We start from the raw sequence: 25,444 nt of genomic DNA on the forward strand, positions 1-25,444 counted from the left end.
TAGTGGTAATTGACCTTACTGGCTGTTTAACAAACTAATGGCAAAGAACTTGTCTAGTATTGTTTGACATTTAACGGAGCAGTTGAATTTACCTGATACCTCGGGATGAAACCAGATCCAACTTGACCAATGGTCTGGTTCTCCCTCGACTCCTCCCCGATTCTTCTTGAAGAAAACCACAGGTTATAACTCAAACAATTCATTTTCAATGGATCACTCCTTATGTTTTGAGAAAAAACAGGACCAAGTCGAACTGCTCATCTAACGATAAAACACCAAAAAGGAAAACTTGGTGTTTTATGTTTTAAATTCCAAGGCTTGCATATTTTATACCAACCTGCAACAATGAAGAACATAATGCTGCCATTGATCTTGGCTTTGACATTACCCGCCTGCATGGAAGCAATTCACGGGATATACGCTTTCGGACAGCCCGAGCTATTTCAAAAGAAAAGCAATTGCAAACCCATACCTGCAAATATGTTTCTATGCCATGACATCGAGTACACCGATATGCGGCTCCCAAATCTTCTGGGACACGAAACCATGAATGAGGTTCTGCAACAAGCAGGGTCTTGGATTCCTCTGGTTCAGAAGCAGTGCCACCCGGACACAAGGAAGTTTCTTTGCTCTCTGTTCGCTCCGGTGTGTTTGGATGATTTGGACGAACCCATTCAGCCATGCAGATCATTGTGCGAAAGTGTGAAAGAGGGTTGCGCTCCGGTCATGGCTGCGTTCGGGTTTCCATGGCCGGACATGCTCGATTGCGACCGCTTCCCACTCGACAACGATCTGTGCATACCTCCAGCAAGTGCTGATCATTTGATGCCGGTCACCAAAGAAGGTAGCGTACATACTCTCTCAAATGTTAACTATATACGACTGGCCTTGTTAAAAAGCAGTAACTCACCGTACCCAATGTGATGTAAAATGCAGCATCTTACTCAAATGAGCAGGTACTCTTAACATGTATTTTAACTAGAGATTAGTCGTCCGTCTTACCTTTAAAGTGATTTCTCTGTCAAAGGCAAGACACATAATCCATATTTTTGGCATTCCTTTTTTGGGGAATTTGGAAACATGAGTTTGCCATTTGTTGACTCCAATGACATCTTAGTAAAATGAAGCCCGAAACATCCACCAATCTGTTGTCCACCTGTTGCAGAACTAAACAGTGGTGTAATATATTTAACACTGCTCTCTTATTTCAGTGCCCCGAGTGTGTGAGGCTTGCAAAGAAAAATCAGAGAACGACAACGAAATTGTGGACAACCTTTGCAAGAATGACTTTGGTAAGTTCGAGTTTACCATCATATAAATTAGATAGAGAAACTGAAGCACAATGTATTTCTAGTGATATCTTAGTGATATATTTCATTACTAGCTAAACTGCACATGAGTGATGGAAGGGTACCATACTCAATAATAAAACATATTCTATACTCCAGTGAAAATGAAGGGCCTGGGTCAACTTAGTGCCCGTGTTATTCAGTGACTACCCCTTCAGTGAAGCGTAGGGGTAGCGTTCTATCATCAGGTCACGAGCATAACTGTACATATCTGTGCAAAGCTAACAGCTGTGAAATGTCTGACATTACAGATAGATTAGGAAAAGACATTACTTGTAAAAAAAAACCGATCACACTGTTTCTCTGCGCTGTGTAGCATGGGACTGTGTGCCCCGTCCAGAGTTCTTTTCACCTTTCACTCCAATATTAGGACCTTTCACCTGTTTCTCTCTTCACTGCAGCTTTGAAGATCAAGGTCAAAGAGATCTCCTACATCAACGGCGACACCAAGATTGTGCCCGAGACCAAAAGCAAAACCATCTACAAGCTGAACGGCGTGACGGAGCGCGACCTGAAGAAGACGGTGCTGTGGCTGAGGGACGGCCTGCAGTGTGTGTGCGACGAGATGAGTGACATCCACGCCGCCTACCTGGTCATGGGCCAGAAGCTGGATGGCAACCTGGTCATCACCTCTCTCAAGCGCTGGCAGCGCGGTCAGAGGGAGTTCAAGAGGATCTCGCGCAGCATTCGCAAGCTGCAGTGCTAGGGGTCAAGGGTCACCACTCCCAAACCCCCCCCCCTGCTACTACACCCCTGACCCCTGACCCCACTGACCTCTGGGCTGCTGTGAAACAACCCCTACCAGTTTAGCACTCCAGCGGAACTCCCAGAGTAAGGCTCTGTATCGGAATCTTTCAGGGAAAGAACAACTATTCTTGCCGGTCATTCTCAGTGATCTCTTTGATAGGCATTCAGTGCTTTTATTCATTTCATACATTTCTGTTATGGAGGCTGCAACATGTCCTCTCTATGTGGTAACTCCCTCCCAGTGTGACCAGTATTGGTGTGCCACATTTCCTAAATGGTAATTAGCATTGGGCTCTGCAACTCACCTACTCCATTCAATAAACTGCTCTCAGACCTGTAAAGCATAGGTAGGTATTCACAAAGCACAGCTAAACCAACCAGTAGCACTAGACTTATCGCCAACTTTCCGAAGTTTGATATCCAACATCAATTATTCCATGGATAAGGCCGTCAAATTACATTATAGCAAAATTGATATCAACATAAACGCACATGGTTTCAAATTATTTCTTAATCCTTGTCCATTTTTAAGAGTGGAAAACAATATAAATGCTTTCTGGGGGCTAAGCAGGGAAGCTGCATAGACACCCATTGTGTTTCTACCGTTTCTTATTATTCACCTTTATCTCCTTCTTCTTCTTCTTCTTTCTTCTTCTTCTGCCACTGGCATCTATGGCAGCCCTTTGAACCATATTGTAAAATGTTTTGAAATTTGGCACACTTACTGGGGACAGTCTTATGAATCTTTTCACCAAGTTTCATTTGTGCGCCTCGAGTGTTCTAGTACCACCGACAGGTTGTTTATGTACGTTGCTTTTGAATCTAATGGGCAATTTTTTTTAAAAATGTGGTGCCGTTGGATTCCTTGGATCATGCTGATTTCCACCATTTTGGATTTTATAGAACGTTTTTAAAAAGTTTCTCACAGGTCACAAATGTTGTCCAATATACACCAAATTTACTACAGGCGATCTCCAGACCAAGCCCCACAAAAGCTGTTATATGGATTTTTATTTTTCAAAACCATTTGTCGGTTACAGCCGATCAAAATTAGTGGCGAAGCAGCCAAACCTGGAAGTGAGGTAATATCTCAGCAAACTGTTTAATGTGTTGACACCAAACGTGGTATGTGGCCTTATGAAAATGGTTGTTGTGTCTGGGGATTTCTTGAGACATCCCAAATACAGGACATGACAACCTATCTTGTCGGACAAATTATGTGGCTGCCACATTGGGTTGAATCTAAAAACAGTGGCCACAAACCTTGTTAAATTTGGCAAAGATGGTCTTCAGACAAAACCCACGGAAGTAATCCGCCGGATTTTGAATTTTCAAAACCATTCGTACAGCCTATTGGACTGGGCCGTGAAGACGCCAAACAGGAAGTCATCTTTCAGCAATCTTTGGTTGACATGAAACTTGCTGTGAGTGCTCACAGCCATGCCCTTGACATAATGACATCAAGTTTCCATGGCAACTCTGGCCTGCTGTTCTGCTTGGCTTCCTCATCGCTGCTTGCAGGTATATTTTACAAATCTTTTTTTGCGAGAGATAGCTGGCTATATTCTCAGTTTTCTTAAATACCTGTAGCTCTCCCCTAGCTCGCCCCTTGTGATTCAAGGACTTGATCCGTGTTGTGTGATGTTTTAGTTCCAACCCTAACTAGGTCTAGAATCCTGTCAGATTTGAGTGGAAATGCATGAATCATTCACTTTTTTTTGTATGTCCTGTTCTGCTTTGTTTTCTGTGATTGTTTTGCCTTCTGTATACTTGAGCCTCCGTACTGCACTGCTACAGTATTAGTGTCTTTAATCTGTGTTTAATCTGTGTTCGGGTGTTTGTCTCTTACCTTGACAATTAGGGCTCCTTATACTGCTGACGCAATGTGGTTCTGGAATGTTGGAAGTGCGTAGTTATGGATTTTTACAGGGCCGTTATTTCCCATCCATTGGACACCCCAGAGTTCACGTCCAAGTTCCTTATTCGTCCGACCACAGACACATGCCTGTGTTATGTGTCATGCGTATACAGTGGTGTAGGTCATGTTTAGTAACTGTCTTTGCATTTGACTCATTGTAATGTTGGTCAACTGCCAAAATGCCACATATTTGTGGTATGCTATTTTCTAACGATATGTACTACTCTGTAAATACCTAGATAAAGCAGTTTATTCTTGTACATAGTTTTCAGAGACAGCAAATCGAAAGTCCAAAAATATTTGCCGGCCACCCTCAAGCTTAGAACTTATTGTTCAAGCTGGTGAGTCATTGCTTTGTATGTTGTATGTTACTTTTATTATGGTGCATTAAAATAATGTTAAAGCAATACATTTATTTTCTTGCATTAATGAAAATATTTGATGTCATGTAGTCGACTTTTAACCATTAGATGCAACTAATCAATGCATCATATAAGAAATGTTAAAGATACAATACAATTCAATCAGTACAAGATGTTTGAAAATATGTTCGTAACAATGATGAATAATTAAACCTCTCTAAATACTTTGTCAGCAGGAATTACTTGATGTGTAGAATAACCTCTATTGGTGGCGTGTTGATTCTCTTAATGAAGTTTGTTTTGAGGTTGTATTCGTCATGAAAAGCGGTTACATTTACACCAGCATTTCCCTATATTCCCCCACTTCCAATGCAGCCAAAGGCATATGGGCCTTTTCTTAGAACAGACTTTATAGCAATGCATGTCTTTGTAATATTATCCATGAGGGGGATATATTATATATAATGTGGCCACTTACAGTGTTGTAAGTTCCTCAGTGTTGCAGTCTTGTGCTATGCTAAGTGAAAAACACAGAAATCACCAAACACACTGCTTCCTCCATATGCTTGCTCTCATTGGTTTCCTCAGGTCCATTTTGGGCTTGGGATATGTGCGTGTCCTTAAGAACAAAACATGCAATGTTGTTTCTATCCTTGAGCTATTTGCCCATTTAATCCGTACCATAGGGAGAGACCCTCTGTAAAGTGGGACCAGAGTTTTTGAGAAATGGCTTGGCCAGCAGACAGCTATGAAGTGGATTTCCCAATATGCTTAACTAGCCAGTCTTCCCACCCTCACAGACCTTTTTTTTTTTTTTTTTTTTTTTTTACAAGGTCCCGCTTCTTCCAGGAATTGTTTATTTACACATGTCCAATGTTCTGGTTAGAAACATGACTAAGAGCATAAAGTATAGAATTATGCAGAAGAATACTATGACTAATGAAGAATGAAATATATATATAAAGAAATAAGAGATCAAAAATAAAGGGCAGGTTGTATTGGAATAAGGAAATAAAACTTAAATAAAATAAAAGTCCTTGCCAAAACGATCAAGATTGGCTGAAAAAAAGGCATTCCAGTGGAACAACCAAGAGCATTTCTGAGAGTTATGGAACAGGAATATAATAAAATAACCAAGCACAATAAAAAGTTGGCCGTCTAGATCACAGCCAAATTATGCCTTGAACTAGAGTCAGACATCTTCAAATAAAAAGCACAAAACACTTATGGTCTATGGCAGTTCTGGAATTTTTCCAAAAAAGTGTTTCACCTGCATTTTACGATTACCGTGGCCCTGATTCAGGACTCAATGGGATGCCTGGTCTTGGGCCCGATTCCTGGTCGTGGTATCTTGGGCCCGATTCCTTTTCTTCTGTCTAAGATGTGGTGCTTTGACCCACGACCACACTGGGTTGTATCCAGTTTACAACCTATACAGGAAGTGGGACTGGGAGTGGGCGCTCGAATGAAAGTGGTCTTGCTCAGTCACTAGCATTCCAACCACAACATAATGTCTACTTTTAACTGTAGTGTTCAAATGTTTTCTCCTATTCAGATGTCAAGATTATGAACGCGACTAGAGTTCAGTTTCGGTGTAAACAAATGTGTTAGTATGCAGTGTCCACTACATATTCACATTCACATCTGCTACTGGATTCGCTAAGTTCATAGGACATCAAATGCTAGAAACACAGTATATTACTGCTTATTTCCTGCTGCTTCCTCAGGTGCCTGTGTACAAATACTGACACAGAGAGAAATGGCAATTCATTGAAATGTATATGTTGAAGAAAACAAATACAATCAGGTTTAAATAGTGTGAGTTTATTCAGATAAAAGTATATAAAAAAGAACATGAATTGAGGGCAAAACAAGACGTTTATGTCGGAAAGCTACAATAGAAAGCAGAACAGGGCAACACTGTTCATTTAATTTTGCGCAGTGGGTTCTTGCACAGAGGGGACTGGATGTTCCACTGCGTTGGGGTCCTGCAGAAACCAAAACAGGAGTCAAGGACATCACCTCTTCCAGACACCAAGCAACAGTATACATGCGAGTGAAACAAATGGCTCAAAAACATCAGAGATTGGTAAGGGTGTGTGTGTGTGTGTGTGTGTGTGTGTGTGTGTGTGTGGAGAGGGATCCTTACTCTTCCCCCAGAGTCCTCCTCTTGCGGACACTCTTAGGTGAAAATTCACTCAAGTTATCCCAGGACTCCAGAGTTGTAGATCAGTATATTTGTTACAGACCATTGCAATCGTGCTCACTCACAGCACAAATATGAAAGTGAAGCAATTTCACTAACATCGCACATGGTTTATATACTTAAGAATGATCTAACTCTGATGCCATAAAGGTTTCTAACGTCACCAAGAATAGCCATGCTCGTCCCTTTGTGTCATCCCAACTACGCTTTCTGAAATGCAAAGATGTCAGATTTACCCAAGGTCGAAAGAAGCACAGTTCGACCCTTCTTATCACCTCTAACCCAAACATGCTCTTACACATATGCAGACTAAGTGGCACCTAATTATCTTAGGTTAAACACACACAGAAACACAGAAAAGCCATGTTCCTGCTTACATAAGCACATGATTCATATAAGGTAATTATAAATACAAGGCACTTGATTAATACATTCATACTTGATTTAAGTCTGAGTGTCAAATTTCAAACATAGACACAGAGAGACAGAGAAAGGGAGAGAGAGATATTTCTGTCCAACTCACCTTGTGAAGCGTTAATGGTTCCTCTAAAATTGCTGTGCTGCACACTGATGAAAACACAAATGAAAACAACAAACATGAAAAACATTTCAATACTAATTTAGAATTGAGATCTTTTGCCAAATAGCCCATTGCATGTGTGCATGTCCATCTCACCAGCTGAAATTGATGTGTCTACTGACAGCTGTGCATCACCTTCAGAGAGCCTGTGAGAACACACACACACACCCATATGGGTCCAGATTTAACCAAAGCATATACATTGTTTGGAATACCACTAGTACAAAAATCACAATAATGAATACATCTGAAAATGGCAATGCTGGGGGCCAAGGTCCAAGGGCATGCTGCAGTGTTTATGGCAAATCAAGACCAATCCTTTGAACTCAGATCATAAGAGGTAATATGGCAGACAGAATGTATTCAAATTCTGTATTGATTCTGGGGATATAGCGGTTCTCCTCTCCAGTTACAGGTCTGATCTGATTGGATAAACAGGTGATGAGGTACCTTGGCAACCCAGTGGGGTTGGAGCTGAATTTAACTGAGGCAGGAGCGCGGCCAGGAGTTAAGCCTTGATCAGATGGTGCAGAGGCGCGTTGGCCATGGTGAATTTTACGCTACGGTAAAGAGAAGAAAGGAGAAACAGACAGAAAAAGAAAATTGCCATCAATGCAGTGGATTTCAACACCTTTCCTCCACCCACATGTAGTTGCTACTGCTACAGCTAACACCAATGGAGTTACAACACAACTAAAGGAGATTAGGAGAAGGGGAACTGGAAGAGAAGATATACAGTGGAAGGATGAGGGGTGGTCTTGGTGAAGGTGAGGCGCTGCAGCTGGTCCTCCAGGGCGTCATCCCCCTGCTGTTTCTGGTACTGCTTCAGGCCAAACTCCAGCTCCTCAGCCAGCTGCATGTCACCCGCAAACACCTCCTTCAGCTCAGCCCGGTAGTCCTCTGTGATCTGCTACAAATACACAAACACGTGGAGGAGTTCAGCTAACAAGCCTCGCAGGATCTTCTTGCTGATTTTTGGGTAGTGTTGAAGCGCTGTGTGTGGGCATGTTGGTGTAGCTCACGCACAGGTCACACAGCACCACAATCACGTTGCTGTGGACAGTCAGGTGCTTTCCCTCCTCCAGCACACAGGCGAAGGCTGGCAGGCAGCGATGGGCCAACTGCTCATCTTCAATAACTTAATCTAAAAAGAAAAACTTCCAAAATGATGGTGTCCTGCCCGTCTGATATCAATCATGATCTGGTGTTACATTCACATGCAAATAGACCCAATCTACCAACACAAGAAATTGGTTGGGTAATGCTAGATTTTGTGTTGCAGTGAACCACCACAAGTGTACTGCCATTGTATCCCAGTGTCCCAGCATGTCCCACAAAAATCAGGATTTATTTTGAAAAAATCATCTTGGGGCACCCTGAGACCTTGGCTCCTACTTTATAGTTATTTTTATGAGCAACTGCAGGAGAGAAAAGTAAAGACATACGCTCACATGCAGACAGGCGGCCATTCATACACCACAGCCACAGTTCTTGCCTAGGGTAACGGCTGTGTGAGCGTGCGGCACAAATTACATGGCAGCACTGTAGAGCCCTCTGCTGGCAAAAAATGGAAGTGTGTGTGTGTGCATGGTCGTATCTACCACTGAGGACACAGAGGTCAAGTCCTCTGTCTTTTTTCTGCAGGTTTCAGATATTTCATTTAATGAGTGTCAAGCTGATGATGACTAAGATCTGTGCATTAATGCAGGTGGATTTTTAAAGATGTAGCTCTTTATAAACACAGAACCTACAGTATGGGATGCACTCCTAGTTAGAATATAATACATTAATTAATACATCAAATTATATGACTATGGCATATACGTATATACAAGACATTCATCCATGACATGGACAGAATACTGCTCAGTAATGTATTTGTCTTGTGATGTTGGTGATGTTCTATTTGCCCTGAGTCAATCAGTGCTCAGTAGGGACAGTCCGCCATGGGGCCCCCCAGGGATGAATCTTCTCCCCACTGCTGTTTCTTGCCCTCTACACAAACAACTGCACCTCCAAGGAGCCAGCTGTTAAACTCCTGATGTTCGCAGACAACACTACGGTCATCAGACTCATCGCAAATAGCTGACCTTTACCATTGTTATTTCAACATTTCAATTAGAAGATGAATTTCCCCAAATTGTTCACAATGAATCAGGCAGATGATTGGTTGTCCTCTGCTGCAGACTCCCCTGTTCTGGCTTGACCTCTCTCCATGCCTGTGGAAGATGTGGCAAGCCAGATGGGACAGCATGTGACGGGCACAAACCCTGATGGTCATTTTTTTAAGTACCAAAAGATTGGTGAACACTCAGTTTTAGGAATATCAGTCAAGAAACAGGCTTTATTCTCTGGGGTGATGAGGATTTTACGGCAAACTCGAATCTCAGCTAATCCAAAAAATATCTCACGGTTGAACCGCCATTAACCCTCAAGTGAAAGACCTGAGGCACAAACAAGTATAGGATCCATGTCGTTTAGAAAGACTGAGGATTTGAGAGCATGTCAAAAATAGGGTTGATTAATCAAAGGAAGTTATATTTATCAATATATATCCTACCATTAATGTAGTTAAATACACATACAGCAAAAGACCACTGACACCCATTCATTTAGGTGTCTTTCTCTCAATGCAGATAGCTATTCCTTCAGGACACTGGAGTATAGCATTTGTTGATGAACAAAAACTGAGACAGAAAGCATCAGTGATGTATGGCTTTATTGCTCAGCTGAGTTGCCATCCCTAGCCGTACTCACTTAGTCTGGCTACACACCATTTGCAAGGACAGGAACAGCTGGTTCAAATTTGGCTTGACTTTGAAGTAAATCAGAGTGTAAAGTGGTGAGGACATACATTTGTCAGGGAGGATGGAAGTCATTGCCTTTTCTTAGCATTTTACACAATATACTAGCTCAACATAGTACTGTATGTTATTGAACACAATAAAATGAATTATTGGAACAATCGCAGCATTTTAACTTTTAAAAGTGTTGACACAAACATGCACATCACTTAGCTTTTATCAATTTTGTGTAATGGCAATTTTATATATTTGTTTCTACCAGATGGAAAGGCAGCAGCACAATAAATGAAGTTTATATATGAAATGAACATAGCGGCTTTAAATCAACACATACTTCTTTATCCACCTCAACATGGCCCCATGTCTCAGTCTTCTCTCCACAGCAATGCTCAGATCAGAAGGATGTGGTCTTTGGAGAAACATTACAGCCAATAGTGTATATTCTAACTCTCTCTTTCTTTTCCTGTCTCTCTGTTGTCTGTAACAACAACAAAACTAAATTCCTAAAGGAGAGAGCCTCTTTACCTGATTTCACACTTGTCCAGCCATACGTTTGGCCATTTCCCATGGAAAACATTTAAATGATACTGATGTCTTGCCACATTAGGAGCATAGCCTCTATCCCGTGTGAATGCACGGGTGTTTTTTCAGATTTCCCCTTTGGGTAAAACTCTTGCCACATTGGGAGCAGGAGTATGGCTTCTCTCCTGTGTGAACGTACTGGTGTAGTTTCAGTCTTCTAGCAGTAATGAATTTCCGATCACAGTAAGTGCACTGGTAGGGCCTTTCTCCTGTGTGAATGCGCTGGTGTATTTTGAGACTCCCACCTTGAGCAAAACTCTTGCCACAAGTGGTGCAGGAGTATGGCTTCTCTCCTGTGTGAACGCGCTGGTGTATTTTCAGTCCTGGGGCAGTAGTGTATTTCCGATCACACTGAGTGCACTGGTACGACCTTTCTTTGGGCTTCTCTCCTGTGTGAACGTGCTGGTGTAGTTTCAGTCTTATGGCAGTAATGAATTTCCGATCACACTGAGTGCACTGGTAAGGCCTTTCTCCTGTGTGAATGCGCTGGTGTATTTTGAGAGTCCCACCTTGAGCAAAACTCTTGCCACATTGGGAGCAAAGGAATGGCTTCTCTCCTGTGTGAACGTGCTGGTGTCGCTTCAGTGATGCGGCAGTAAGGTATTCCCGATTACACTGAGTGCACTTGTACGGCCTTTCTCCGGTATGAACATACTGGTGTTCTTTCAGTCTTCTGGAAGTAATGAATTTACAATCACACTGAGAGCACTGGTACGGCCTTTCTCCGGTATGAATGCGCTGGTGTACTTTGAGAGTCCCTGCATCAATAAACGTCCTATCACACTGAGAGCAGGGGTAAGGCCTTTCTCCTGTGTGAATGCGCTGGTGTATTTGGAGAGCCCTCCCTTGAGCAAAACACTTGCCACATTGGGAGCAGGAATACGACCTCTCTGCTGTATGAATGCGCTGGTGTCGTCTGAGATCTCCTTCTAGACAAAATGTCCTGCCGCATTGGGAGCAGGAGTATAACTTCTCTCCTGTTTGACTGCGCTGGTGTCGTTGTAGTCTTCCCTCTGCACCAAAGCTCTTGCCACATTGAGAACAGCGATATGGCCTCGCACCTGAGGGAGATGATCCTTTTCCTGTTTGACCAAAAAAATAAAGCACAACTTTTCATATTATGCAGACACACAAAAATATACAACATGGGCATACACACAAAGGCTTCCGACCGTGCATTGTGTCCACATCCTGTTGTGTTAAACACAAATCCTTATCGAACTGATTCTTGCCACTCAAGCCTATTTATTTTCTGCTGAGATCTTATCAAACATATTACAAAGGAACTCTGGAGATATTTGTTTTTATTACATTTTTTATTTTCTGAAAAACAAAAACTAGGATTAGGAGTGTTCAGATACACACTCCGGTTCAGAAGGTGGCGGTAATGCACACCATAAATTGCTTGCCAACTGCCATACAAATCCAAAAGAAGAAGACCTTCACTCCGCTGGTAGGTATTGGCATAGACATATATACAAAGATGCCCTATTAACTGCTTCAGAACGTTGCTGCGATGTGCCAACATTGCTGCCATCTTAGGGAGGTGATATGTCTATGGGTATTGGCATAGACATACAGTGGGGAAAATAAGTATCTGAACCCCTGCCGATTTTGGACGTTTGGCCACTTGCAAAGAAATGTGTGATCTAGAATTGTATTGGTAGGTGTATTTTAACACTGAGAAACAGAATATCACAAAAATCCAGAAAACTGCATTTTATAACATTTGACTTTATTTGCATTTGGTGCAGAAAATAAGGGGTTCAAATACTTGTTTCCCCCACTTTATATTGGTAGACGCCCAATTTACTGCTTCCGCCTATAGACGTTTAGGGTTAGGGTTAACCCTAGCTTAAAGACACACAAAAGCCAGGAAACAGAGAGCTATCAGCCATGGCCTTTCCTGGCTAGACACCCCCCTTATGATCTACGTGGAGTACCCCAAAAAAGATTTGTCTCGATGTTACTTTGAATCTCCATAGTTAGTCTGTAATCGCCATAGACATATACATGCATATGTCATAATCGCTGATTGATTGAATTGAATTCAAATTGATTGAATTGAATTCAAAACTCTATTTGAAATAGTGCTTCCTCAACTTAATTATTGACCATCATTGAGAGAAATATAACAAAATCTGCAAATAGCCTGAAAAAATACAGAGACACTGGCCAGCAGTCTGTTTTTTATAGTTGGGTTCAAATATGTGCATTGAGAAACATAACCTTGAAAAGTAATTTCACAAACAAAAACCACTGATACAGTAGACAAAATGTCTGCTGCTTTCTATATTTTATTTGCAAACAAAGGGGAGGTCTGGCCAGGTCCATTTGAATGCTAATATATAACCATCTCTTTGTGGCTGAAGCCAACCATCAAAGTCTAATAGCTCTAGCCTCAAGACACACAAAACCTAGAGCCATTAGACTCTGATTATTGGCTTTTGTCTGTACCTGATGCTATTCAAACCATGAATTGGGGCCTATTTGAGATGTTGTCTGGTATTTGGAGTTAAGGTCTGATATATGAAATTCAGGAGATTCAGTTACAAGGTGCGCATTTGAATGCACAAGGTGTGCATTGGTGTTGCAGTAATTTGTTTTGCTTCCTTAGATCCTATTATTTTGGTAACAGCCCTAAGATATACAAGAAGTTCAAAGTATCATTTAAATTGTACCTGAGTAGGAGTCAAGCCTTTGTTTCAGCTCTGCAATTATGAGGTTCTTCCTCTTGAGATCCTCCAGAAGACCATGCACTATTTTCTTCGCCCTCTGTTCTCGTGCCGTAGTGTTCCTCATCTCTTTCTCAAGACTCTCCACTCTAGTCAAGGCTGCACTGAGTTTAGTCTTCAGCTCAGTGGGAGATGCAGGCATTGCATAGGTGTGTTCCTGGTAGAAAGAAAGACAAATGTATTGAGTGATGTTTGTATCACATCACTCACGGTCACAGCTGGTTGATGCATAGCTAGTACATAATGCTATCAGCTGGCCTTTCTTAATCTCAGCGTTTGTGTGCATGTGTATACGTGAGTGTGTCTGAAAAGAGTGGAAAAGATCAAGTGAGAGAGAGAAGTTAGAATATGACCAGGGCCATGATACTCACTGCTGTCTGGGGCAAAGCTAGTACAAAAATACTCACAACATTAGGTAAAGGTGCAGTGTTTTGTAATGGCAGAGAAACGTCCATTGACATGCTCCCTTCAGCATTCCTGGCGGCTTTTGTAGTTCTGGTTGCCACTTCCTTAAATAGAAGGGAAAAAATTAATATGACCAGGGCCATGATGGTCACAGATGTCTGGGGCATAGCTAGTTCAAATACTCACAACATTAGGTAAAGGTGCAGTGTTTTGGAATGGCAGAGAAACATCCTCTTCAGCCTTCATGGAGGTTTTTGTAGTTCTGGTTGCCACTTTCTTTAATAGAAGAAAACAAATACTTTAAAACAACTTGAACAGGTGTAAGTATCTCACAGTGTAATACAAAATACATCTTTGATTCCTAATCATTCAAAAAGAACACACACACACACACAACATTTTCAGCAATGTGTGACAGTGACAAATCCTTAGGGATGCAACTACTCTACTCATAGCTAGTAAAAAAATACTCACAACATTAGGTAAAGGTTCAGTGTTTTGTAATGGCAGAGAAACATCCTTTGACATGCTCCCTTTGGCCTTCCTGGCGGCTTTTGTAGTTCTGGTTGCCACTTCCTAAAATAGAAGAGAAAAATTATGAATATGACCAGGGCCACGATGGTCACAGCTGTTTGGGGCATAGCTAGTTCAAATACTCACAACATTAAGTAAAGGTTCAGTGTTTTGTAATGGCAGAGAAACGTCCTTTGACATGCTCCCTTTGGCCTTCCTGGCGGCCTTTGTAGTTCTGGTTGCCACTTCCTAAAATAGAAGAGAAAAATTATGAATATGACCAGGGCCACGATGGTCACAGCTGTTTGGGGCATAGCTAGTTCAAATACTCACAACATTAGGTAAAGGTGAAGTGTTTTGTAATGGCAGAGAAACAACCTCCTCTTCAGCCTTCATGGAGGTATTTGTAGTTGTGGTTGCCACTTTCTTTAATAGAAGAAAACAAATACTTTAAAACAACTTGAACAGGTGTAAGTATCTCACACAGTGTAATACACAATACATCTTTGATTCCTAAACATTAAAAAAAGAACTCACACACACAAAACATTTTCAGCAATGTGTGAGTGACAAATAAGGGATGCACCTACTCGTTGGAGATGAGTTGGGAAATTGAACACTGATGGTATAACTCCATCCCTGAGCCTGACAGTCTGCCCTGTCCGGTCAAAATCCTCCGGCTGAAAGTGCTTACTACAGAGCAGGGCAGTGGTGGAAGCGGAAAAGTTTTCCCTTCTTAAAGCAACTTCCCACTGCCTCCTCTTCTGCTTGTCTCTGGGAAACCTTCAAAGCGTGAGAAAGATTACATTGAAATTACAGACAAGCAAGTAAGCTAACGGTAGAATGTCTATATATACTATATTTCTAGACAATATTAGGGCTATCTTCTATTGACAAACGATATAATAACGTTAGGCTTTGCTCCCTATGTCCATTTCACGTTAGCTATTAATCGCATTCTAGTGGCCACCAAACTGTTGGTTAGCTCTCAATATAATACATCATTTATGTAACGTAACAGAATTGTATAATTGCAAAATACAAATAGAAACAATTGTTCAGTCTTACCTGTGAAAGGTAGGCTAATTCCATTCAATTTTGTTTGCGTTGTTCGTTGGCTAGAACATCCCGAAGCGGAGCACCAGGAAGGCATTTTGGCGCAAGTGAATACTCTCACATGATGGCGACGCCACTTCACGCGATCCAAGGGCGAAGGGGGCGTCTATCTATATATGTCTATGGTTAAACCAACCAGATACCGGAGAGAAGTGACGACTTCCGGTTTCATGTCTTGTTCTCTCATACCAATTTGTTAAATTTGTTGTGGTGCGCAAGGCCTGCTAAAATAACATGCACACAAACGTTTGGTGTAAAAAACGTATCTCCATTAATTCAAATTTCATTGTAGGCGAATACAATGACAATAAAGGCTTTATTTTTCTATTCTTTATTCTAATATTAGTTTGTTTGTTGATTGTTTGGTGGCACAACGGTAAGCGACATTGTATTGCAAGACAGTGTGTTTTAGTTTCGAAACCTGACAAGTGAATTTTAAACGATGCTTTAGATAAAAACTCCTGTTAATTATCTTTACTATCTATGCAGTTGGAACAGAGTCAAAGTGCTTTTGGAATACTGGTCAGTACTTTTGTAAAACCAATGAGTGCTTTTGGACAACTGGTCAGTGCAGGGCACTGAAAAGGGGGAGAAAGTGCTTTGGCTTTGTGCAACTGGATCAAGGTCTTTCTCTTCCTAACTGGCTCCATAACTCTATCTCAAATAATCTATACAACCAACAACAGTAAACAATCTCAATGTCCAACTACTGCTAAATCTCCAACTATCGCTAATTCTCCAACCACTGACAATAACTACCACGAATACAGATGAGTTTTGGGACCGGGTGCTGCCATCTTGAAATAGTCAAAAGCAGTCATTCAAGTAGAACCACCAATCAGAGGCTTCAACCCGCCCCCTGACTTGGTGACGGGGGATGACGGATTTATTTTGCTGCAAGCAAGTTACACCGTGGATAAATGTAAGTATAAATAAATATATGTAAGTATAAATAAATAAATGTAGGTATAAATAAATAAATGTGAACACACGAAAACGTAAATATATATATACACACACGAGTACATGTAACATTTATATATTTAGTATCTCATTTTATTCATTTTGTTATCTAATTATGTATTTATCCAAGTATTTAACCATTCATTTAGTTATTTATTAAGTTATTTATTTATTTAGTTTTGGCCCCAATAATCCTCCATAGGTAACTGCCACGTATCGAATCTCCAGACAGGCAACAAACTCCAGCTCCTCAGCCAGCTGCATGTCGGCCGCAAACACCTCCTTCAGCTCAGCCCGGTAGTCCTCTGTGATCAGCTATACACAAACACGTGGAGGAGTTCAGCTAACAAGCCTCGCAGGATCTTCTTGCTGATTTTTGGGTAGTGTCGAAGCACTGTGTGTGGGCATGTTGGTGTGGCACACGCACAGGTCACAAAGCACCACCACCACGTTGCTGTGGACAGTCAGGTGCTTTCCCTCCTCCAGCACACGGGCGAAGGCTGGCAGGCAGCGATGGGCCAACTGCTCATCTTCAAAAACTTAATCTAAAAAGAAAAACTTCCAAAATGATGGTGTCCTGCCCGTCTGATATCAATCATGATCTGGTGTTACACTCACGTGCAAATGACCCAATCTACCAACACAAAAAATTGGTTGGGTAATGCTAGATTTTGTGTTGCAGTGAACCACAAGTGTACTGCCATTGTACCCCAGTGTCCCAGCCTGTCCCACAGAAATCATGATTTATTTTGAAAAAAATCATCTTGGGGTACCCTGAGACCTTGGCTCCTAGTTTATAGTTATTTTTATGAGCAACTGCAGGAGAGAAAAGTGAAGACATGGCAGGCAGGCAGGCAGGCAAACACCACAGCCACAGTTCTTACCTAGTAACGGCTGTGTGAGTGTTCACCACAAATTACATTGCAGCACTGTAGAGCCCTCTGCTGGCAAAAAATGGAAGTGTGTGTGTGCATAGCCATATCTACCACTGAGGACACAGAGGTCAAGTCCTCTGTCTGTTTTCTGCAGGTTTCAGGTGGAGTGGTGAATCGCGAACTCATTAGGCATACTAGCATGTTATAAATGTCCTGGCCATGGATGCATAAATCATTGCATCTGTCTTTCAAAGATGTCAGGTTAAAAAACAAAGGAGCATCCTGTCCTTCGCTCAAAGAGGAAAGCCCCCTAAAAAGGCCAGATTAGGCCAGATAAGGTCGTAAACACATTAGAGGAGGAGATGTTGGACGAGGAAGAGACAGTACAGGTGGAAGAGGGAGAGACGGTACAGGTGGAGGCGGAGGAGTAAGAGACAGTGCAGGTGGAAGAGGCAGAGACTGTGGAAGAAACAGGAGGAGATAGCCATAACAAAAGGGAGAAAAGTCCCAGGAGCAGCCACCTACAGAAGCCTTTTTAATAGTGAATGGAGCTCTAAATGGCCATTTATTACTGTAGGAAGCACCAGCCGTCATTTTACAGGTGCTCTATCTGCCGCCAAGATAACGCCTGTGCCCATAAAGGTGTGAGGGATGTGGCAAGGCACATAGGCAGGAAGGGGCATCAGGCCAATCAGCAGGCACTGAAGTCAACCAGCACAGTCAAAAACTTTTACCTGCCGGTGACTGCAGAGATAAGTGTGCAAGAGGTCAAGGTAGCCTACATTTGAATGCATAAGGTTGACTACAATGTTCATGAATACCATTTTTCCCAATTAATAAATCAAGTTCTATGAGTATGGCATATAAGTATAAGACATTCATCCATGACACGGACAGAATACTGCTCAGTAATGTATTTGTATTTACTGGGGGGACGGACAACCCCTTATGGTGCTAATACGTCTGTGAATGTTGATACACAGACAGATACTTAGCTGCATCAAGAGGACACAATGCATATTGCAATGTCAATGAGAAGACACTTCTCATTGGTGAACAGAAGACAAACGTGGTTAAGCCATTTAAGTAGTTCCATCAGTAGCCATCATTACATAGTTCTAGCAGTGATGATGATCCAGTATATGAGTAAGCACCTTTTTCTGCTAGCCTAGTTTAAGGTTATCTATTGGTGATGTTCCATTTGCCCTGAGTCAATGTGCTCAGTAGGGACAGTCCGCCATGGGGCCTCCCAGGGATGAGTCTTCTCCCCACTGCTGTTTCTTGCCCTCTACACTAACAACTGCACCTCCAAGGAGCCAACTGTTAAACTCCTGATGTTCGCAGACAACACTACGGTCATCAGACTCATCCCAGATGGTGACAAATCCTGGTCACAAACCTTGATGGTCATTTTTTTAAGTACCAAAAGATTGGTGAACACTCAGTTTTAGGAATATCAGTCAAGAAACAGGCTTTATTCTCTGGGGTGATGAGGATTTTACGGCAAACTCGAATCTCAGCTAATCCAAAAAATATCTCACGGTTGAACCGCCATTAACCCTCAAGTGAAAGACCTGAGGCACAAACAAGTATAGGATCCATGTCGTTTAGAAAGACTGAGGATTTGAGAGCATGTCAAAAATAGGGTTGACTAATCAAAGGAAGTTATATTTATCAATATTTATCCTACCATTAATGTAGTTAAATACACATACAGCAAAAGACCACTGACACCCATTCATTTAGGTGTCTTTCTCTCAATGCAGATAGCTGTTCCTTCAGGACACTGGAGTATAGCATTTGTTGATGAACAAAAACTGAGACAGAAAGCATCAGTGATGTATGGCTTTATTGCTCAGCTGAGTTGCCATCCCTAGCCGTACTCACTTAGTCTGGCTACACACCATTTACAAGGACAGGAACAGCTGGTTCAAATTTGGCTTGACTTTGAAGTAAATCAGAGTGTAAAGTGGTGGGGACATAAATTTGTCAGGGAGGATGGAAGTCATTGCCTTTTCTTTGCATTTTACACAATATACTAGCTCAACATAGTACTGTATGTTATTGAACACAAAAAAAAGAATTATTGGAACAATCGCAGCATTTTAACTTTTAAAAGTGTTGACACAAACATGCACATCACTTAGCTTTTATCAATTTTGTGTAATGGCAATTTTATATATTTTTTTCTACCAGATGGAAAGGCAGCAGCACAATAAATGAAGTTTATATATGAAATTAACACAGCGGCTTTAAATCAACACATACTTCTTTATCCACCTCAACATGGCCCCATGTCTCAGTCTTCTCTCCACAGCAATGCTCAGATCAGAAGGATGTGGTCTTTGGAGAAACATTACAGCCAATAGTGTATATTCTAACCTGCTCACTCCTCTTTTGGCATTAGCTTCCTCTCTTTCTTTTCCTGTCTCTCTGTTGTCTGTAACAACAACAAAACTAAATTCTTAAAGGAGAGAGCCTCTTTACCTGATTTCACACTTGTCCGGCCATACGTTTGGCCATTTCCCATGGAAAACATTTAAATGATACTGATGTCTTGCCACATTAGGAGCATAGCCTCTATCCCGTGTGAATGCACGGGTGTTTTTTCAGATTTCCCCTTTGGGTAAAACTCTTGCCACATTGGGAGCAGGAGTATGGCTTCTCTCCTGTGTGAACGTACTGGTGTAGTTTCAGTCTTCTAGCAGTAATGAATTTCCGATCACAGTAAGTGCACTGGTAGGGCCTTTCTCCTGTGTGAATGCGCTGGTGTATTTTGAGACTCCCACCTTGAGCAAAACTCTTGCCACAAGTGGTGCAGGAGTATGGCTTCTCTCCTGTGTGAACGCGCTGGTGTAGTTTCAGTCCTACGGCAGTAATGTATTTCCGATCACACTGAGTGCACTGGTACGACCTTTCTTGGGGCTTCTCTCCTGTGTGAACGTTCTGGTGTAGTTTCAGTCTACTGGCAGAAATGAATTTCTGATCACATTGAGTGCACTGGTAAGGCCTTTCTCCTGTGTGAATGCGCTGGTGTATTTTGAGAGTCCCACCTTGAGCAAAACTCTTGCCACATTGGGAGCAAAGGAATGGCTTCTCTCCTGTGTGAACGTGCTGGTGTCGCTTCAGTGATGCGGCAGTAAGGTATTCCCGATTACACTGAGTGCACTTGTACGGCCTTTCTCCGGTATGAACGTACTGGTGTAGTTTCAGTCTTCTGGAAGTAATGAATTTACATTCACACTGAGAGCACTGGTACGGCCTTTCTCCGGTATGAATGCGCTGGTGTACTTTGAGAGTCCCTGCATCAATAAACGTCCTATCACACTGAGAGCAGGGGTAAGGCCTTTCTCCTGTGTGAATGCGCTGGTGTATTTGGAGAGCTCTCCCTTGAGCAAAACACTTGTCACATTGGGAGCAGGAATAAGACCTCTCTGCTGTATGAATGCGCTGGTGTCGTCTGAGATCTCCTTCTAGACAAAATGTCTTGCCGCATTGGGAGCAGGAGTATAACTTCTCTCCTGTTTGACTGCGCTGGTGTCGTTTCAGTCTTCCCTCTGCACTAAAGCTCTTGCCACATTGAGAACAGCGATATGGCCTCGCACCTGAGGGAGATGGTCCTTTTTCTGTTTGACCAAAAAAATACAAAATAAAAGCACAACTTTTAATATTATGCAGATGCACAAACATATACACAGACACAACATGGGCATACACACAAAGGCTTCAGACCGTGCATTGTGTCCACATCCTGTTGTGTTAAACACAAATCCTTATCGAACTGAGTGGCAAGAATCTAAGCCTATTTATTGTCTGCTGAGATCTTATCAAACATATTACAAAGGAACTCTGGAGATATTTGTTTTTATTTAATTTTTTATTTTCTGAAAAACAAAAACTAGGATTAAGAGTGTTCAGATACACACTCCGGTTCAGAAGGTGGCGGTAATGCACACCATAAGTTGCTTGCCAACTGCCATAAAAATCCAAAAGAAGAAGAAGACCTTCACTCCGCTGGTAGGTATTGGCATCGACATATATACAAAGATGCCCTATTAACTGCTTCAGAACGTTGCTGCGATGTGCCAACATTGCTGCCATCTTAGGGAGGTGATATGTCTATGGGTATTGGCATAGACATACAGTGGGGGAAATAAGTATCTGAACCCCTGCCGATTTTGGAAGTTTGGCCACTTGCAAAGAAATGTGTGATCTAGAATTGTATTGGTAGGTGTATTTTAACACTGAGAAACAGAATATCAACACAAAAATCCAGAAAACTGCATTTTATAACATTTATGACTTTATTTGCATTTGGTGCAGAAAATAAGTATTTGAACCCCAAGCTAACAGCAGGAACTCTGGCTCCCAATGACCAGTTATGTGCCCAAGAAGCACACAGATTGGTCCTCATTAGGTCTAACAAGGTACACTTGATCTCAACTGGTGACGTGTATAAAAGAAACCTGTCCAAAGAATCATACTTCACACCTTCAACCTCACCACCATTGGCAAAGCCAAAGAGTTTTCCAAGAAAGTCAGAGATAAGATTGTAGAACTGCACAAGGCTGGAATGGGCTACAAAACCATCGGCAAGCAGCTTGGTGAGAAGCAGACAACTATAAGAGCAATTATTCGTAAATGGAAGCAACACCGAACAACTGTCAATCACTCTAGGTCTGGGGCTCCATGCAAGACATCCCCTTGTGCGGTATCGGTGATCATCCGAAAGGTGCAGAACAACCCCAGAACTACACAGGGGGAGCTTGTGAATGATCTCAAGGAAGCTGGGACCACAGTCCCACAGCTCGCGCACTTTGAAAAGACTGAGGAGAAATCAAAACTCTATTCGAAATAGTGCTTCTTCAACTTAATTATTGACCATCATTGAGAGAAATATAACAAAATCTGCAAATAGCCTGAAAAAAATACTGAGACACTGGCCGGCAGTCTGTTTTTTATAGTTGGGTTCAAATATGTGCATTGAGAAACATAACCTTGAAAAGTGCAATTGACAATAAACAGTCATATCACAAACAAAACCCACTGATACAGTAGACAAAATGTCTGCTGCTTTCTATATTTTATTCGCACACAAAGGGGAGGTCTGGCCAGGTCCATTTGAATGCTAATATATAACCATCTCTTTGTGGCTGAAGCCAACCATCAAAGTCTAATAGCTCTAGCCTCAAGACACACAAAACCTAGAGCCATTAGACTCTGATTGTTGAATTTTGTCTGTACCTGATGCTATTCAAACCATGAATTGGGGCCTATTTGAGATGTTGTCTGGTATTTGGAGTTAAGGTCTGATATATGAAATCCAGGAGATTCAGTTACAAGGTGTGCATTTGAATGCACAAGGTGTGCATTGGTGTTGCAGTAATTTGTTTTGCTTCCTTAGATACTATTCTTTTGGTTACAGCCCTAAGATATACAAGAAGTTCAAAGTATCATTTAAATTGTACCTGAGTAGGAGTCAAGCTTTTGTTCCAGCTCTGCAATTATGAGGTTCGTCCTCTTGCGATCCTCAAGAAGACCATGCACTATTTTCTTCGCCCTCTGTTCTCGTGCCTTAGTGTTCCTCATCTCTTTCTCAAGACTCTTCACTCTAGCCAAGGCTGCACTGAGTTTAGTCTTCAGCTCAGTGGGAGATTCAGGCATTGCATAGGTGTGTTCCTGGTAGAAAGAAAGACAAATGTATTGAGTGATGATTGTATCACATCACTCACGGTCACAGCTGGTTGATGCATAGCTAGTACATAATGCTATCAGCTGGCCTTTCTTAATCTCAGCGTTTGTGTGCATGTGTATACGTGAGTGTGTCTGAAAAGAGTGGAAAAGATCAAGTGAGAGAGAGAAGTTAGAATATGACCAGGGCCATGATACTCACTGCTGTCTGAGGCATAGCTAGTACAAAACTACTCACAACAGGTTCGGTGTTTTGTAATGGCAGAGAAACGTCCATTGACATGCTCCCTTCAGCATTCCTGGCGGCTTTTGTAGTTCTGGTTGCCACTTCCTTAAATAGACGGGAAAAAATGAATATGACCAGGGCCATGATGGTCACAGATGTCTGGGGCATAGCTAGTTCAAATACTCACAACATTAGGTAAAGGTGCAGTGTTTTGGAATGGCAGAGAAACATCCTCTTCAGCCTTCATGGAGGTTTTTGTAGTTCTGGTCCCCACTTTCTTTAATAGAAGAAAACAAATACTTTTAAGCAACTTGAACAGGTGTAAGTATCTCACAGTGTAATACACAATACATCTTTGATTCCTAATCATTCAAAAAGAACACACACACAAAACATTTTCAGCAATGTGTGACAGTGACAAATCCTTAGGGATGCAACTACTCTACTCATAGCTAGTACAAAAATACTCACAACATTAGGTAAAGGTTCAGTGTTTTGTAATGGCAGAGAAACATCCTTTGACATGCTCCCTTTGGCCTTCCTGGCGGCTTTTGTAGTTCTGGTTGCCACTTCCTAAAATAGAAGAGAAAAATGATGAATATGACCAGGGCCACGATGGTCACAGCTGTTTGGGGCATAGCTAGTTCAAATACTCACAACATTAGGTAAAGGTTCAGTGTTTTGTAATGGCAGAGAAACGTCCTTGGACATGCTCCCTTTGGCCTTCCTGGCGGCCTTTGTAGTTCTGGTTGCCACTTCCTAAAATAGAAGAGAAAAATGATGAATATGACCAGGGCCACGATGGTCACCGCTTTTTGGGGCATAGCTAGTTCAAATACTCACAACATTAGGTAAAGGTGAAGTGTTTTGTAATGGCAGAGAAACATCCTCCTCTTCAGCCTTCATGGAGGTATTTGTAGTTGTGGTTGCCACTTTCTTTAATAGAAGAAAACAAATACTTTTAAACAACTTGAACAGGTGTAAGCATCTCACAGTGTAATACACAATACATCTTTGATTCCTAAACATTAAAAAAAGAACTCACACACACACAAAACATTTTCAGCAATGTGTGAGTGACAAATAAGGGATGCACCTACTCGTTGGAGATGAGTTGGGAAATTGAACACTGATGGTAGAACTCCATCCCTGAGCCTGACAGTCTGCCCTGTCCGGTCAAAATCCTTCGGCTGAAAGTGCTTACTACAGAGCAGGGCAGTGGCGCAAGAGTTTTCCCTTCTCAAAGCAACTTCCCACTGCCTCCTCTTCTGCTTGTCTCTGGGTAACCTTACAATTGCGAGAAAGGTTAGCTAGCCAGTCAGTCAGATTCATAATACAGATGTATCTTTTAAAAAAAAAAAAAAAAAAAAAAAAAAAACATTTAAATAATAACGTTTAAAACGTCAATTTCGGCCGGCGACTGACTGCAGGTGCATCTCACAGGTGCATGTAGAGTATTGTGACATTTTTTTCGTAGTTTCATTCATTACGTGACAACTTCATATATTGTAGAACCATTACATATACAGTGGCAGGTTTTGAGCCTTTTTTTGTTTTAATCTAGTATCTTTTTAAAATGCATCTGTTAAACTGTCGTTATGGATGACGCCCTTATATATGTTACGGTAATAGCAATTTTGCTATTATATTAGAGGTGTTACGGTTTCTCATACCTGCGCGTATGATATGTGTGTCGTTAGTTTAGTTGAATGTTGAATGCTGTATACTAGAGAGAGACGGATGAAGATAGACGGTGCACATTGAATGATATTGATTATTGAATAAATACTTATTACAATAACGTTCCACTTATACTTTTACGCCAAGTTATGCCCTGCGCAATACAGATAACTTAACAACATCACAGAGAGAAATTAAGGCCAGTCGCTCAGCCGAAACGCAGCTTTCCGTCGCGACCATAAATGCTATATAATTACATTATACATACTTGTAATTACTCACAAGCAAGTAGTGGTAGATTATATATATATATATTTATACTGTATATCCTATATTTCTTGACAATATTATCTCCTGTTGACGAACGATAGAATAAGGCTTTTTTTTTTGTCCATTTCACTTTAGACTAGCTATAGTCTGATTCTGGTGGCAACTTAGCTGTCTCAACAGCTCTTAGCTCTCAACATAACACATGATCTACGTGACATGAGTGAATTTTACAATTACAAAGAGAAACAATTGTTTAGTCTTACTTGTGAAAGGTAATTCCTTGCGATCTTGTTTGAATAGTCCTGACGGTGGTGCACCCCCAAGCGGCGCATGAATCAGGCATCTTCACTCCGAAGACGAAATAACTCCTGTAATAAGATGGCGCCGACAATTTATGCCGTCCCACGTCCAAGGCCAAAGGG

General features: G+C 41.6%; 2 protein-coding genes and 1 long non-coding RNA gene across 3 annotated transcripts; 1 reads left to right on the forward strand and 2 right to left on the reverse strand.

Annotated features, from left to right (window-relative positions):
• Positions 1-307: 307 nt before the first annotated feature.
• Positions 308-2,776, forward strand: sfrp2 (secreted frizzled-related protein 2). Its single transcript, XM_080859736.1, has 3 exons — positions 308-844; positions 1,212-1,292; positions 1,751-2,776. The coding sequence occupies exons 1-3, from the start codon at positions 346-348 to the stop codon at positions 2,053-2,055; spliced, it is 885 nt and encodes a 294-aa protein (XP_080715862.1). The 5' UTR covers positions 308-345; the 3' UTR covers positions 2,056-2,776.
• A 3,524-nt stretch (positions 2,777-6,300) lies between these two features.
• LOC308381653 (uncharacterized protein) lies at positions 6,301-25,394 on the reverse strand (the record flags this gene model as incomplete). Its single annotated transcript, XM_080859240.1, has 13 exons — positions 25,286-25,394; positions 24,173-24,359; positions 23,916-24,008; positions 23,730-23,831; positions 23,544-23,645; positions 23,260-23,349; positions 23,085-23,177; positions 22,624-22,834; positions 11,568-11,630; positions 8,185-8,300; positions 7,899-8,072; positions 7,613-7,722; positions 6,301-6,364 (listed from the first exon to the last, which is right to left on the reverse strand). Exons 1-13 carry the CDS (start codon positions 25,363-25,365, stop codon positions 6,301-6,303), a joined length of 1,485 nt encoding a protein of 494 aa, XP_080715366.1. The 5' UTR covers positions 25,366-25,394.
• LOC308381998 lies at positions 14,208-15,392 on the reverse strand. The gene is made up of 5 exons (XR_013969042.1): positions 15,270-15,392; positions 14,792-14,984; positions 14,535-14,627; positions 14,349-14,450; positions 14,208-14,264 (listed from the first exon to the last, which is right to left on the reverse strand). It is a non-coding gene; the product is annotated as an uncharacterized lncRNA (long non-coding RNA).
• Positions 25,395-25,444: the final 50 nt, after the last annotated feature.

Source organism: Sprattus sprattus (assembly GCF_963457725.1).
Source record: "Sprattus sprattus genome assembly, chromosome: 20".
NCBI lineage: Eukaryota > Metazoa > Chordata > Actinopteri > Clupeiformes > Clupeidae > Sprattus > Sprattus sprattus.